The sequence below is a fragment of the Cherax quadricarinatus genome, chromosome 36, assembly GCF_038502225.1.
Source record: "Cherax quadricarinatus isolate ZL_2023a chromosome 36, ASM3850222v1, whole genome shotgun sequence".
NCBI classification, from domain to species: Eukaryota; Metazoa; Arthropoda; class Malacostraca; order Decapoda; family Parastacidae; genus Cherax; species Cherax quadricarinatus.
In genome coordinates, this window is record NC_091327.1 from 14,637,433 (window position 1) to 14,651,614 (window position 14,182).

The 14,182-nt window shown below is 41.3% G+C and overlaps 2 protein-coding genes across 8 annotated transcripts in view; both read right to left on the reverse strand.

Moving 5' to 3' along the window:
* Positions 1 to 11,547, reverse strand: part of LOC138853650 (homeotic protein antennapedia-like) — an 82,440-nt gene extending 70,893 nt beyond the window's left edge. The window contains 4 exon segments of the mRNA XM_070091654.1: positions 5,902 to 6,066; positions 10,123 to 10,782; positions 10,785 to 10,816; positions 11,363 to 11,547. Coding sequence (XP_069947755.1) covers positions 5,902 to 6,066; positions 10,123 to 10,782; positions 10,785 to 10,816; positions 11,363 to 11,547 — 1,042 coding nt within the window.
* The window catches only part of LOC128691404 (homeotic protein ultrabithorax-like), a 1,565,881-nt gene continuing 1,562,378 nt past the window's right edge, over positions 10,680 to 14,182 (reverse strand). For all 7 annotated transcript variants that reach the window (XM_070091535.1, XM_070091530.1, XM_070091531.1 and 4 more), the window contains one exon: positions 10,680 to 10,816. The gene's annotated coding sequence lies outside the window, so the exon portion shown is untranslated. The remainder of the gene's footprint in view (positions 10,817 to 14,182) is intronic.

Genomic DNA, 14,182 nt, shown 5'->3' on the forward strand with positions numbered 1-14,182 from the left:
CTATCTGCTTCACAACCATTTCACTAGTGACTGTGATGTTACATAATTTTTCTTCTTCTAGCCCACTATAAAAATTAATTACTGGAATATTGTTAGTGTCTTCCTGTGTAAAAACTGAGAGAAAATAATTATTTAAAATCGAGCACATTTCATTCTCCCTGTCAGTAAGGTGCCCATAGTTATTTTTAAGGGGACCTATCTTATCTCTAACTTTTGTTCTATAGACCTGGAAAAAACTTTTTGGGTTAGTTTTAGAATCCCTAGCAACTTTAATTTCATAGTCCCTTTTAGCTTTTCTTATCCCCTTTTTAATGTCCCTCTTAATGTCAATATACTGATTCATAAGATGACCTTCACCTCTTCTGATACGCCTATAAAATCCTTTCTTATGCCCTAGTAGATATTTCAGCCTATTATTCATCCATTTTGGGTCATTTCTACTTGATCTAATTTCTTTATATGGGATAAACGTTCTTTGAGCAGCATGTATAGTGTTCAGAAAACTGTCATATTGATAGCTCACTTCGTTACCCCAGTCAACAGATGATAAGTGTTCTCTAAGCCCATCGTAATCTGCTAAGCGAAAATCTGGGACTGTTACTGAGTTATCGCTACTATCGTACTTCCATTCAATGCTAAATGTAATTGATTTGTGGTCGCTAGCACCCAGTTCCTCTGAAATTCCTAAATTATTAACAAGGGATTCATTGTTTGCCATAACTAAGTCAAGCAGGTTATTTCCCCTTGTAGGTTCTGTCACAAACTGCTTCAAAAAACAATCCTGAACTAATTCTAAGAAGTCGTATGATTCTAAATTCCCAGTCAAGAAATTCCAATCAATATGACTAAAGCTAAAGTCTCCTAGAATTACTACATTATCGTGCCTTGTGGCCTTAACAATTTCCTCCCATAGTAGTCTCCCTTGGTCCCTATCTAAGTTTGGGGGACGGTATATCACTCCTAAAATCAGTTTTCATGCCCCTCTGAAAATTCTATCCAAACAGACTCTGTATGTGTTACTTCAGACTTAATACCCGTTTTTATGCAACAGTTCAAGCGATCTCTGACATACAATGCCACCCCACCCCCCTTCCCGATACTTCTATCTACTTGGAACAATTTAAAACCCTGAATATGACATTCCACAGGCATGTCCCGACTTTTTGAATTAAACCACGTCTCAGTTAAGGCAAATACATCAATGTTACCTGCACTAGCAACTAATCTCAACTCGTCCATCTTATTCCTAGCACTACGGCAAGTAGCATAATAAACATTGAAAGACTCTCCTTTCTCTTTACCCTTCCTGCTCATTTCTGTTTTTCTACTAAACCTATTACTGTCCTTATCACCCAAAGTCCCTGGCTTTTCAATATCTACCTCGTTCTGCTTATTACTAGTTCCCCTAGAACTCGTAATATTACTACACTGGGACTTCACTGTTTTCCTGCCAAAACCCATACCACTAACTATTCCTAGTTTAATGTCCTAACTGCTCCCTCCACTGCAGTTGCCAGTGCTACCACCCCAGACCTAGATAAGTGAACCCCATCCCTGGCATACATGTCATTTCTGCCATAGAAGAGGTCCCAGTTGTCAATGAATGTTACCGCATTTTCCTTACAGTATTTGTCCAGCCAGCAATTGACACCAATTGCCCTGGACAACCATTCATTTCCAACTCCTCTCCTTGGCAAAATACCACATATGACAGGGTTCCCACCCTTACTCTTAATTATTTCTATTGCTGACCTATACCTGCTAATCAGGTCTTCACTCCTAAGTCTGCCAACATCGTTGCCTCCAGCAATGAGACAGATAATAGGATTGCTCCCATTACCTCTCATGACGTCATCCAGACGGCTAACAATATCCTCCATCCCAGCCCCAGGAAAGCAAACTCTCTGTCTCCTACTCCTGTCCTTCAAGCAGAACGCCCTATCCATATACCTAACTTGGCTATCCCCAACAACAATATTCTTACCTTCCTTGGTGTCGTTCGTCGTGATGTTCCCAGCAGTCGACTCACATTCGTCGGGTAGCACTGAGAATGTATTAGATGTTTCCACAACAGTTTCCACGGCAGGCTCTTTCTTCATCATTTCTACCTTTCCATTCGTCTTCTTGATCGTCAACTTCGTTCCCTGCTGTCCAGCCACTGACCAGTTTCCCTTCTTGACCTGAGGACTCAAAACAGGACTACGAACCTTCTTGTTTTCCTTGGTCAGTCACCGAATCTCCATCTTCGCCATCCTCAATTCTTCCTTAAGCTGTTGGAAAAGTTGCTCGATGGAGGGCATCTTGCTTCAATTCGTAGAGAGCGCGCAAATAGGTCTTCACAGAGCTAAGTACACGTCACCACTGATTTAAATTGATTTAAATTAAATTAGATTTAAATTAGATAAGTTTAGATTTAGAAAGGACATAGGAAAGTATTGGTTTGGAAATAGGGTAGTTGATGAGTGGAACAGTCTACCTAGTTGGGTTATTGAGGCTAGGACTTTGGGTAATTTCAAATTTAGGTTGGATAAGTACATGAATGGGAGGGGTTGGATTTGAGTGGGACTTGCACATCAGAGCTTATTTCTTGGGTAGCATTGAAAATTGGGTTGGGCAAATGTTTTGTTAGTGGGATGAATTGTAAAGGACCTGCCTAGTATGGGCCAGCAGGCCTGCTGCAGTGTTCTTCCTTTCTTATGTTCTTATGTTATAAAGTTGGTAGAATTACCGACAATATGTAAAGTAAAAGGACACAAGTGCAACTAATGTGACATTTTATTGTGGCAACGTTTCGCTTTCCAGGAGCTTTATCAAGCCATTATCAAGCCATTGATAAAGCTCCTGGAGAGCGAAACGTTGCCACAATAAAATGTCACATTAGTTGCACTTGTGTCCTTTTACTTTACTTATGTTCTTATATCCATTCTGTAATACGGTGACCAGAACTGAGCAGCATAGTCTAAATGAGGCTTAACCAAGGATATACATAGAGTTGAAGAACAACCTGAGGACTTCTGTTATTTATACTTCTAGATATGAAGCCAAGCCAAGGGTCGTCAAGAAGTGGAATAGCCTACCAAGTGACGTTGTGGAGGCAGGAACCATACATAGCTTTAAGACGAAGTATGACTAAGTTCAGGGAGCAGAGAGGACCTAGTAGCGATCAGTGAAGAGGCGGGGCCAGGAGCAGAGTCTCGACCCCTGCAACCACAATTAGACGAGTGCAATCAGGCGAGTGTACACACACACACACACAGTGAAGAGGCGGGGCTAGGAGCTATGAATCAACCCCTGCAACCACAAATAGGCGAACGCGCGCGCACACACTTTACAACATACCATAAACGCTACACGGCTCACCATATCTGGATTAAGGGTTGGTGCCTCGTCGACCGACTTCTGGCCTTTCGCGATCTTGGGACACTTCACTATATATATATATATATATATATATATATATATATATATATATATATATATATATATAAAATATAGGGAGGTACCACCTCTAGAACTGTTGTAGGGACCCTCATCCTCAGAGAAATGAATAAACTTGCTTCAGGGAAAACTCAAGATTCTCCCTGAAGCTGTTTGAGAATTTTCTCCTACCAGACAGGATGGGACTTACACAGACGACAACAAGGAAATGAGTGAAATATTGAAATCCCAGTACGACTCTGTGTTTAGTGAACCACTAATCGGTCTGAGGATCGACGACCCAAATGATTTCTTCATGAGCCTCAAAACTCCATAAATGTATGCCAGATTTCCGACATTACCCTAACTCCGATAGATTTCGAAAAAGCCATTGACAACATGCCTATGCACTCAGCCCCGGGCCCAGACTCGTGGAACTCTGTTTTCATTAAGAACTGCAAGAAACCCCTCTCGCGTGCCCTAAGTACACTATGGAGGAAGAGCTTGGACATGGGTGAGATTCCACAGTCACTTAAAACAACGGATATAGCCCCGCTCCATAAAGGTGGCAGCAAAGCATTAGCTAAGAACTATAGACCAATAGCTCTGACGTCCCACATCATAAAAATCTTTGAAAGAGTGCTAAGAAGCAGGATTGCAAATCACCTGGATTCCCAGAATCTGCACAATCCAGGGCAACATGGGTTCAGGGCAGGTCGCTCCTGCCTCTCACAACTACTGGATCACTATGACATGGCCTTGGATGCACTGGAAGAAAATCAGAATGCAGATGTAATATACACAGACCTTGCAAAAGCATTTGACAAATGCGATCATGGCGTAATAGCCCATAAAATACGTGCTAAAGGAATAACTGGGAAAGTGGGGAGATGGATCTTCAACTTCCTAACAAATCGAACACAAAGAGTAGTGGTCAACAGAGTTAAATCGGAGGCTGCCATAGTGAAGAGCTCTGTTCCACAAGGCACAGTACTCGCCCCCATCTTATTCCTTATCCTCATATCAGACATAAACAGAGATATACACCACAGCACCGTATCATCCTTTGCGGATGATACTAGGATCTGCATGAGGCTGTCATCTGCTGAGGACGCGGTTAACCTCCAAGAAGATATAAACAAAGTTTTCCAGTGGGAAACGGTAAACAATATGATGTTCAATGAGGACAAATTCCAACTACTCCGTTATGGAAAACTGGAGGAGATAATAACTAGAACAGAGTATACTACTGACTCCGGCCATACAATAGAGCGGAAAAATAATGTAAGGGACCTGGGAGTAGTAATGTCTGAGGATCTCACTTTCAAGGATCACAACAGTGCCACGATCGCACGTGCAAAGAAAATGATAGGATGGATAATGAGAACTTTCAAAACGAGAGATGCCAAGCCCATGATGATCCTTTTCAAATCACTTGTTCTCTCTAGGCTGGAATACTGCTGTACATTAACATCTCCATACAAAGCAGGTGAAATCGCAGATCTAGAGAGTGTACAGAGATCCTTTACTGCACGTATAAGTTCTGTCAAGCACCTTAAACTACTGGGAACGCTTGGAAGCACTTGACTTGTACTCGTTGGAACGCAGGAGGGAGAGATATATCATAATCTACACTTGGAAAATCTTGGAAGGAATGGTCCCAAATCTGCACACAGAAATCACTCCCTACGAAAGTAAAAGACTGGGCAGGCGATGCAAAATGCCGCCAATAAAAAGTAGGGGCGCCATTGGTACACTAAGAGAAAACACCATAAGTGTCCGGGGCCCAAAACTGTTCAACAGCCTCCCATCAAGCATTAGGGGAATTGCCAATAAACCCCTGGCTGCCTTCAAGAGAGAGCTGGACAGATACCTAAAGTCAGTGCCGGATCAACCGGGCTGTGGCTCGTACGTCGGACTGCGTGCGGCCAGCAGTAACAGCCTAGTTGATCAGGCCCTGATCCATCGGGAGGCCTGGTCGTGGACCGGGCCGCGGGGGCGTTGATCCCCGGAATAACCTCCAGGTAACCTCCAGGTAACCACCCCCTATATTATTTTATATATATATATATATATATATATATAAATATATATATATATATATATATATATTATTTAAATACAAAATACATTGACAAAACATTCACAAAAATATGATACAAAGTAAAACAACATAGGTAACTCAGAGCTACATCTCGAATACTTCGCTTCGTCCAGCTCCCCGGCGGTGGGCCGCGTGCCCAGAATGCTGCAGGCATTTCCTCTCTGGATCGCAACACTGAGTCTCTGAAAGAGGAAGCTGGTCGCCCTGTGGTCCTTTGTTTCTATGATGAGCTTTTCACCCAGCTCTATTAGGAACTTTAGAGCACACTTGCCCCATGCTCCAAGGGTCTCCGACCCTATTGGGATGAATATATATATATATATATATATATATATATATATATATGCGTGTGTGGGGGGGGGGTTGGAGAGTTTTTCTACCTTCGTAACCCGGCGCAGAGCTAATTGCCTCTTCAACCAGGTTATTGGTATTGGTAGCCTGCTGTCTCACATACCCATCACAGCCTGGTTGTTCTGCCACTTCGCAGTAGTGGGTCATTTGCCACTTCATGGCTTCTACACTGGCTCCAGCAATACTTATAATTTCTGTTGACAAGTTCTTCTCTAATTGTGCCTGTGGCTTCCTTTACTTCTCACTGTTTATTTTCCTCTCCTTCCCAAATATCTCACTCCAATAAGTTGTGACAGAAGAGTTGGGACTATTCTTTGAAGCATCTATCTCTCTCTCTATCTCTCTCTACCTATCTATCTCTCTATATATCTCTCTATCTCTATCTTTCTATCTGTCTATCTCTATCTTTCTATCTCTCTATATCTATCTCTCTATCTCTATCTTTCTATCTATCTATCTCTCTATCTGTAAAGTAAAAGGACACAAGTCGGTAATTCTACCAACTTTATTACAATCTCTCTATCTCTATCTCTCTCTATCTATCTGTCTGTCTCTGTCTCTCTGTCTGTCTCTGTCTCTCTGTCTGTCTCTGTCTCTCTGTCCCTCTATCTGTCCCTCTATCTCTGTCTATCTCTGTCCCTCTATCTCTGTCCCTCTATCTCTGTCTCTCTGTCCCTCTGTCTCTGTCTCTCTGTCTGTCTCTGTCTCTCTGTCTCTGTCTCTCTGTCTGTCTCTGTCTCTCTGTCTGTCTCTGTCTCTCTATCTGTCTCTGTCCCTCTATCTCTGTCCCTCTATCTCTGTCCCTCTATCTCTGTCCCTCTATCTCTGTCCCTCTATCTCTGTCCCTCTATCTCTGTCCCTCTATCTCTGTCCCTCTATCTCTGTCCCTCTATCTCTGTCCCTCTATCTCTGTCCCTCTATCTCTGTCCCTCTATCTCTGTCCCTCTATCTCTGTCCCTCTATCTCTGTCCCTCTATCTCTGTCCCTATCTCTATAAAGTTGTTAGGTAAGACACATATGCAACAGTTAGGTATCTTTATTTCGAAACGTTTCGCCTACACAGTAGGCTTCTTCAGTCGAGTACAGAAAAGTTGATAGAAGCAGAAGATACTTGAAGACGATGTAATCAGTCCATCACCCTTAAAGTTTTGAGGTGGTCAGTCCCTCAGTCTGGAGAAGAGCATTGTTCCATAGTCAGACTATGGAACAATGCTCTTCTCCAGACTGAGCGACTGACCACCTCTAAACTTCAAGGGTGATGGACTGATTACATCGTCTTCAAGTATCTTCTGCTTCTATCAACTTTTCTGTACTCGACTGAAGAAGCCTACTGTGTAGGCGAAACGTTTCGAAATAAAGATACCTAACTGTTGCATATGTGTCTTATCTAACAACCTGTTATAGAGATAGATGTTCAGTCTCTATAAGGTCTTGAGGATATCTCTCCAAGAGAGAACCCGCAGTAATGGATTTAAATTAGATAAGTTTAGATTTAGAAAGGACACAGGAAAGTATTGGTTTGGAAATAGGGTAGTTGATGAGTGGAACAGTCTACCTAGTTGGGTTATTGAGGCTAGGACTTTGGGTAGTTTCAAATTTAGGTTGGATAAGTACATGAGTGGGAGGGGTTGGATTTGAGTGGGACTTGCACATCAGAGCTTATTTCTTGGGTGGCATTGAAAATTGGGTTGGGCAAATGTTTTGTTAGTGGGATGAATTGTAAAGGACCTGCCTAGTATGGGCCAACAGGCCTCCTGCAGTGTTCCTCCTTTCTTATGTTCTATCTCTCTATCTTTCTATCTACCTATCTTTCTATCTATCTTTCTATCTATCTATCTTTCTATCTTTCTATCTATCTTTCTATCTATCTTTCTATCTTTCTATCTATCTTTCTATCTATCTTTCTGTCTTTCTATCTTTCTATCTATCTACCTATCTATCTTTCTATCTATCTTTCTATCTGGTTTAGAAAGACACGTAAGGAAACACTATAACATATTTATTAGAAAACGTTTCGGTCCTGGGACCTTGATCACTTCTAACATACAGAGGAAGAAAGACATTATATATATAGGCGGAGAGTGAGATGTGACGCACGTGACCTGAGGAATGTCATAAGAACATAGGTCACGTGCGTCAAATCTCACTCTCTGCTTATATATATAATGTCTTTCTACCTCTGTATGTTAGAAGTGATCAAGGTCCCAGGACCGAAACGTTTTCTAATAAATATGTTATAGTGTTTGCTTACGTGTCTTTCTAAACCAACTTGTCGGTATTTATTACCAAGGTTTGTAGATGAATGGTTCAGAGAACCGACATGTTGATAAATTAAGACACATGTGCAACTCTTGGGTATCTTTATTGAGGAAACGTTTCGCCACACAGTGGCTTCATCAGTCCATACGTAGGAGAAACTTGAAGAACAGGAGGAGAATGAGGTAATCAGTCCCTCAACCTTGAGTCGATGTGTTCAGTCCATCAATCTTGAATCTTTTCAAGATTGATGGACTGAACACATCGACTCAAGGTTGAGGGACTGATTACCTCATTCTCCTCCTGTTCTTCAAGTTTCTCCTACGTATAGACTGATGAAGCCACTGTGTGGCGAAACGTTTCCTCAATAAAGATACCCAAGAGTTGCACATGTGTCTAATTTATCAACATGTCGGTTCTCTGAACCATTTATCTACAATACATGGGTAGAGGTGAACATAAAATGGTATAAAATACCGACAGGTTGTTAGGTAAGACACATATGCAACAGTTAGGTATCTTTATTTCGAAACGTTTCGCCTACACAGTAGGCTTCTTCAGTCGAGTACAGAAAAGTTGACAGAAGCAGAAGATACTTGAAGACGATGTAATCAGTCCATCACCCTTAAAGTTTTGAGGTGGTCAGTCCCTCAGTCTGGAGAAGAGCATTGTTCCATGGTATGAAACAATATGAAGATGAAGTGACAGGATGGAGCCTAATATAGCGCCAAGAGGTGAGACGTAGGTCACTAGGAGAGGTAAAAACTCAGATGTTGGGAGGACAGGTACCTCCCTGTGTAGGCGAAACGTTTCGAAATAAAGATACCTAACTGTTGCATATGTGTCTTACCTAACAACATGGGTAGAGGTAATGAAAAAGAAAATTATCCGGCTCTTCCTATCGCTTGGTAAACAACTGAACATTGATTCAAATTTTTTTCTAGAACCTAGGTTTTTCTTTTTTTTATTATTTCATCGGAGTATGAACCTTCTGTGAGTAGTACCAGTGGGTTTTGACTTAAATTTTGTGTTCGTGTAGAAATATATATACATTTTTTTTTTCAATTTCCTGAACCTTTTGTTACTCCTTTTCCTTTTCCGTCGTGTTTAAATGTTTTAGTTACTGTTCGGTATCGGTAATCTCTCGTTGTAGAATATCTTTCTCTCGTTGTTTCTCTTTTTTGTAAGTAATTCAGTAACCCTCTTCCTTCTGTAGATCTTCGTACAGTCTCCTACAATATTTAATCCTGTAGGAGGAACGTATTTTGTACAAACTTTATATACTTACGCATTAAACTTTTGCTTGAACTGGTGTGGGTTAAGGATCCTCAAGAACGTTCCCCGAGAATGTTTGATAGTTCCTTCTTGTTAGGTTATATATTGAACATCTTATATATACACACAGACAAATATATATATATATATATATATATATATATATATATATATATATATATATATATATATATATTGTGCCGAAGAGGTAAAACTTGCGATTTTGGCTTAAATAGCAACGCTCTTCTTGTCGAATAAGGCAAGCGAAAATTTGTTTTTGCAATAATTTCCCAAAATTAATTTTGAACCTAAAGAAAAAACCTATTTCATTGTATTTATTAAATTATTGTAAGCTTATCTGAAATATATTAAGTTGGATTAGGCTAAATTAAATTGCACTTGTTATAATAAGGTTAGGTAAGTTTTCTAAGGTTCTTCTGTTACAAAATTATTAATTTTTACATTAACATAAATGAAAAAAATACGTCTCCAAACATATAAAAGAAAATTTGAGAAAGGATTTAATTTTCAATGAGTTCTTGCTAATTGACCAGTTTTACCTATTCAGCACGACATATTATATATATAATATATATATATATATATATATATATATATATATATATATATATATATATATATATATATATATATATATATATATATATAAAACAGTGAATTATATCAGATAAAAGAATAAACGTGTGAGCTTAACTTACCGAACTGACTTCTCATCCAAGGGTAGAGGGGAGAGGGTAGGGCCGAGGATGCGTTTTGTTGCTGTTGAGGTGGTTGTTGAGTGCCCCAGCCTTGGTGGTCCTGGGCGGTCATGTGGAGAGAGGTATCCTGTGGCGGGCCACCGTTGGGGTCCATGCCCGGTGGCTGCTGCTGTTGTGGCTGCTGCTGCTGTGGCTGCTGCTGCTGCGGCGGCCCCTGCCCCGCCATCTTGCAGGAGGGGTACTGCTGCACGGGCGGGGAGGCCTGCTGCCCCATGCAGGTGGGCGCTGCGGGCGAGGGGTCGCGGTAGTCGTGGGCGTCATGCGGTTGCATGCCATGCGGAGTGTGCGGGTGCTGAGGTGTCTGCGCGTTGTAATAATTATTCATGAGTCTGTCGTAGGGCGGGTAGCGCGGGTAGCCTTGCTGGGTGTAGTAGGGATGAGTCGGGGGCATTCTAGGGTCGTACTCCTGGCCGCAGTGCCCCCCGCCGCCCCCGCCTCCGCCCTGGCCGCCCGGCGCGCCCGGGTATTCATCGGGCGGGTGGGGCGGCCGGTAGTCCGGGTAGGCGTTGTAATAGGAGGACATATGGGACATATCTGGGGCGGGCGGGTAGGCCGCCAGGGGAGCCGAGTTGGCAGCCAGGGTGGTGTGTTGGGGAGGTGTGTCGGGGAGCCCGCCACCCAACTCGCAACCAACCTGTAGGACAACGTAACTTTATTAACATTAAATGTAACACTTAAATCAACACGATGGCAAGATCACACCATTAACTACTATATTATCCTATGTCACTAATATATATATATATATATATATATATATATATATTATATATATATATATATATATATATATATATATATATATATATATATATATATATATATATATATTGCTGTAAGGATCACCACCTATCCTCAGAGAACCTTAATGTAATGCCAGTCTTTCGGGACCAGGAGCGGGGACTAAATACTCGCCATCATTCCTTAACAGTAACACTATTATTTAGGGTAATAAAACTACTGGGAATGAGAGGAAATCAATTCCGTATATCAAGAGCCCTGCGACAGCATCAAGGCTTTACTGAGATGTACACTGTAGACACAACACAAACTATGATACAACACAGTCACTACTGCCAGACACCAGCATGCGGAAGAACTCTTGTAATATTCTATTTAGAATATCACGCTATAAAATATTTGCCTCGAAAGCGTATACATGTATATACATTACGTATACTTGACATTGATAGTTACAACGTCATTACGCCGACGTTTAACATTACCGAATTCCGTTCTGCGAGTAGGAATGACTTGTATTAAACATGTGTACATAGTTAATGTTCTTATGATGTATGAAAGTTCATTAGACACGTTCATAGCTGCTGTATTTGTCAATATATCATCCATTAATTCTATTGACATCTTCGTAATTGTAATTTGTGGAAGTATATTGTTGAATCTAATGGAAGACTATCAATATATATATATGAAGTACTGTAAAGAGGGAAACTGCATAATAATTACCAGTTTAGGGGAGAGTTTGTGGTGGAAGTTGATGTTTATATTGTGTGGTGGGCAAATATTGGAAGAAGGGAAAATGAGAAAGGGAAAGTAGAAAAGGTAAGAGAAGGGAGAGGGTGATGTAGAAGAAAAAAGTGGGATACGAGTATAAGAGAATCTTGAAAGTAAAAAAATGTAAGAGAAAAGTGATGAACAGAATTCAATGTAGATGTAAATTTAGAGAGAGAGAGAGAGAGAGAGAGAGAGAGAGAGAGAGAGAGAGAGAGAGAGAGAGAGAGAGAGGGGGGGGGGGGCAGAAAGCAGCAACTTCACTCTGGCTGTACCCTTCTCCAGAACATCACTTCATCCGAGATCATTTATCCCCAGGATGACTCGAGTATCGAACACATTTGTACAGCATTATGATGTCAACTAGATAAAGTCAGTTGATCAATTGAAAATGCTCCAACTTCATCCTGTTCCCTACTTGTATGTTTCATAACGATAAAAATGCTTTCAAATGAGCTGATGTAGGTAACAGCTCCTAGTTTGTCAATAAAGTTAGGAATCTTTAACCTGCAAATAGCTTGTTAATAAAGCTAGGGATCCTTAATTAACCTAACCTTGTCAAACCCTGTGTAAAAAGAGAGAGACAGACAGACACAGAGAGAGAGAAACAGAAGCATACACAGACAGACAAAGTGAGGATAAAAGATAGTGAGGGAGGGAGAGAGGAAATACCCATCTACAGTCTGCGTCATTAACTGTAGCCACGGCACGCAGCTGGTAAAAATCACACCGTGTTTAAGGGTGGGAGAAGCAGAGAAGGGAGGTAGGACTAGGGAGATAAAAAGGGGAGGCAGCGGAAGGAGAGTAAGGGAAGAGAAAAGACTGCGAGGAAAAATGGGAAGTGGAGACAAAATATGAATGAGGGAGGCTGTAGACGACTGAGTAAATCGCGAGCTCACGCAAGAGTACTCTCATTTGGGGGACCCCCTACAGGGCGCACGCGCGTGCGGAGAGGGGTAGGACTGAAGGGCTGCTCTCTCATTCAAGGACTCACGCACGCACACTCGCGTGAGGGATAGGGAGGATTATGAACGGGGGAGGAGAGGGAGGTGTTGCTCTCTTGTTGATGGGGCCCGAGCAAGCACACGCGCGTGCGGGAAGGGGGCGGGGCTGCCACGTGCCTCGGCCCAGCATGAGGTAAACACTGGTTCTTGTGAAGGAGGAAGAGATGCGATAGTAAACAGGAGCGTAGAGAAGGCGTTCAACCGAGGATGCAGAAAAGAGCGAGAGGAGAGACGGCGAAAGTATAAAGCAAATGAGAAAAGTTGCACAGAGGTGCGGCAAAGAACAAGTCTCCATTCTATGACCCCAAATGGTTAATTAAGCTTTCTTCGCATCAGTGTAATGTTTGCACAAAGTTTTTGCTCTAAACGAAGCTTTATTCAGACGACAGCTTAAAAAGAATAAAGGAGAAAAATACAGCAACAAATAAAAGACGTGAGGGAAGAGTGGAAAAAAAAAAAGGGGAGGGTACTCATTAGTTTAGCACCCCTCGTCCCTTAGTCGGCTTATTCATCCCCCCCTCCGCACAGGCCTTACATTTTTTTTTTCATGGCTTCTCTATAGATTATTGGGAAATATTCTTTATGGGAAGGTCTCATTTACATAAACACTGACACGGGGCACTCGCGCGTGCGCTGTACACTCAACAATCCACGTGTACACAAGCGTGTGTGTTCTCTACATGTACACATAATTATGCAAGGAATTTGGCCTGTATATTCACCAAGCTATAATTAAATAATATAGCAAATTGTTCCACTCATAAATCCAAGTCAATTTAATTCCTTGTTGAGGGTTGTTTCCTTAAACAAATTCAGAACCATTTTTTTCCACTACATTTCTATCCTTAATTTATACCATTAACTCAAATTTCCTTCTCATACACGTTTAAGACAGGATAAGGTCAGTGCTCTAATACATCATCTCTTCAAAGATTCCTGGTACGGGGGATTAACACTTGTCATTCGTAGTTTCTTTTTAGCACATTAATGTTGTTTTGGTTTCCATATTACTAAACTACTTCAAAACATTCTAGTTGCTTCATTGTGAACACTTGGTAATGTTGACATTAATTTCTAGAATAAAAGAATTGCTAAAAAAGAATAGGATCCAGTTTGATTAATTTTTATATTATCTAATTTGTAGGTACCGTGAATATTTCATTTCCCCAGAGTTAAGATTTTACATTTATCCGCATTGAACAGCATCTGCCACTTTTCCAACCACAGCATTGACCTTCAAAGATCCTACAGAAACTATTTGGTGTTAACCCAATCCAAAATGTCCTAAACTACCCTAAATTTACCTAAATATACCCAACCTAATAACTCTTAGTTTACACACTGAGAGGAATGCTGCTCTTGAACAGGCAAGATTTTGCTCATGTGATCTGTTTCGGGAGTTTACCTATTCCTGCGGCCCGGCCCTTGGTTAAGCCTCCCTGTTGATAGCAAGATGATATAAATATAAGCCTCTACTTACATTC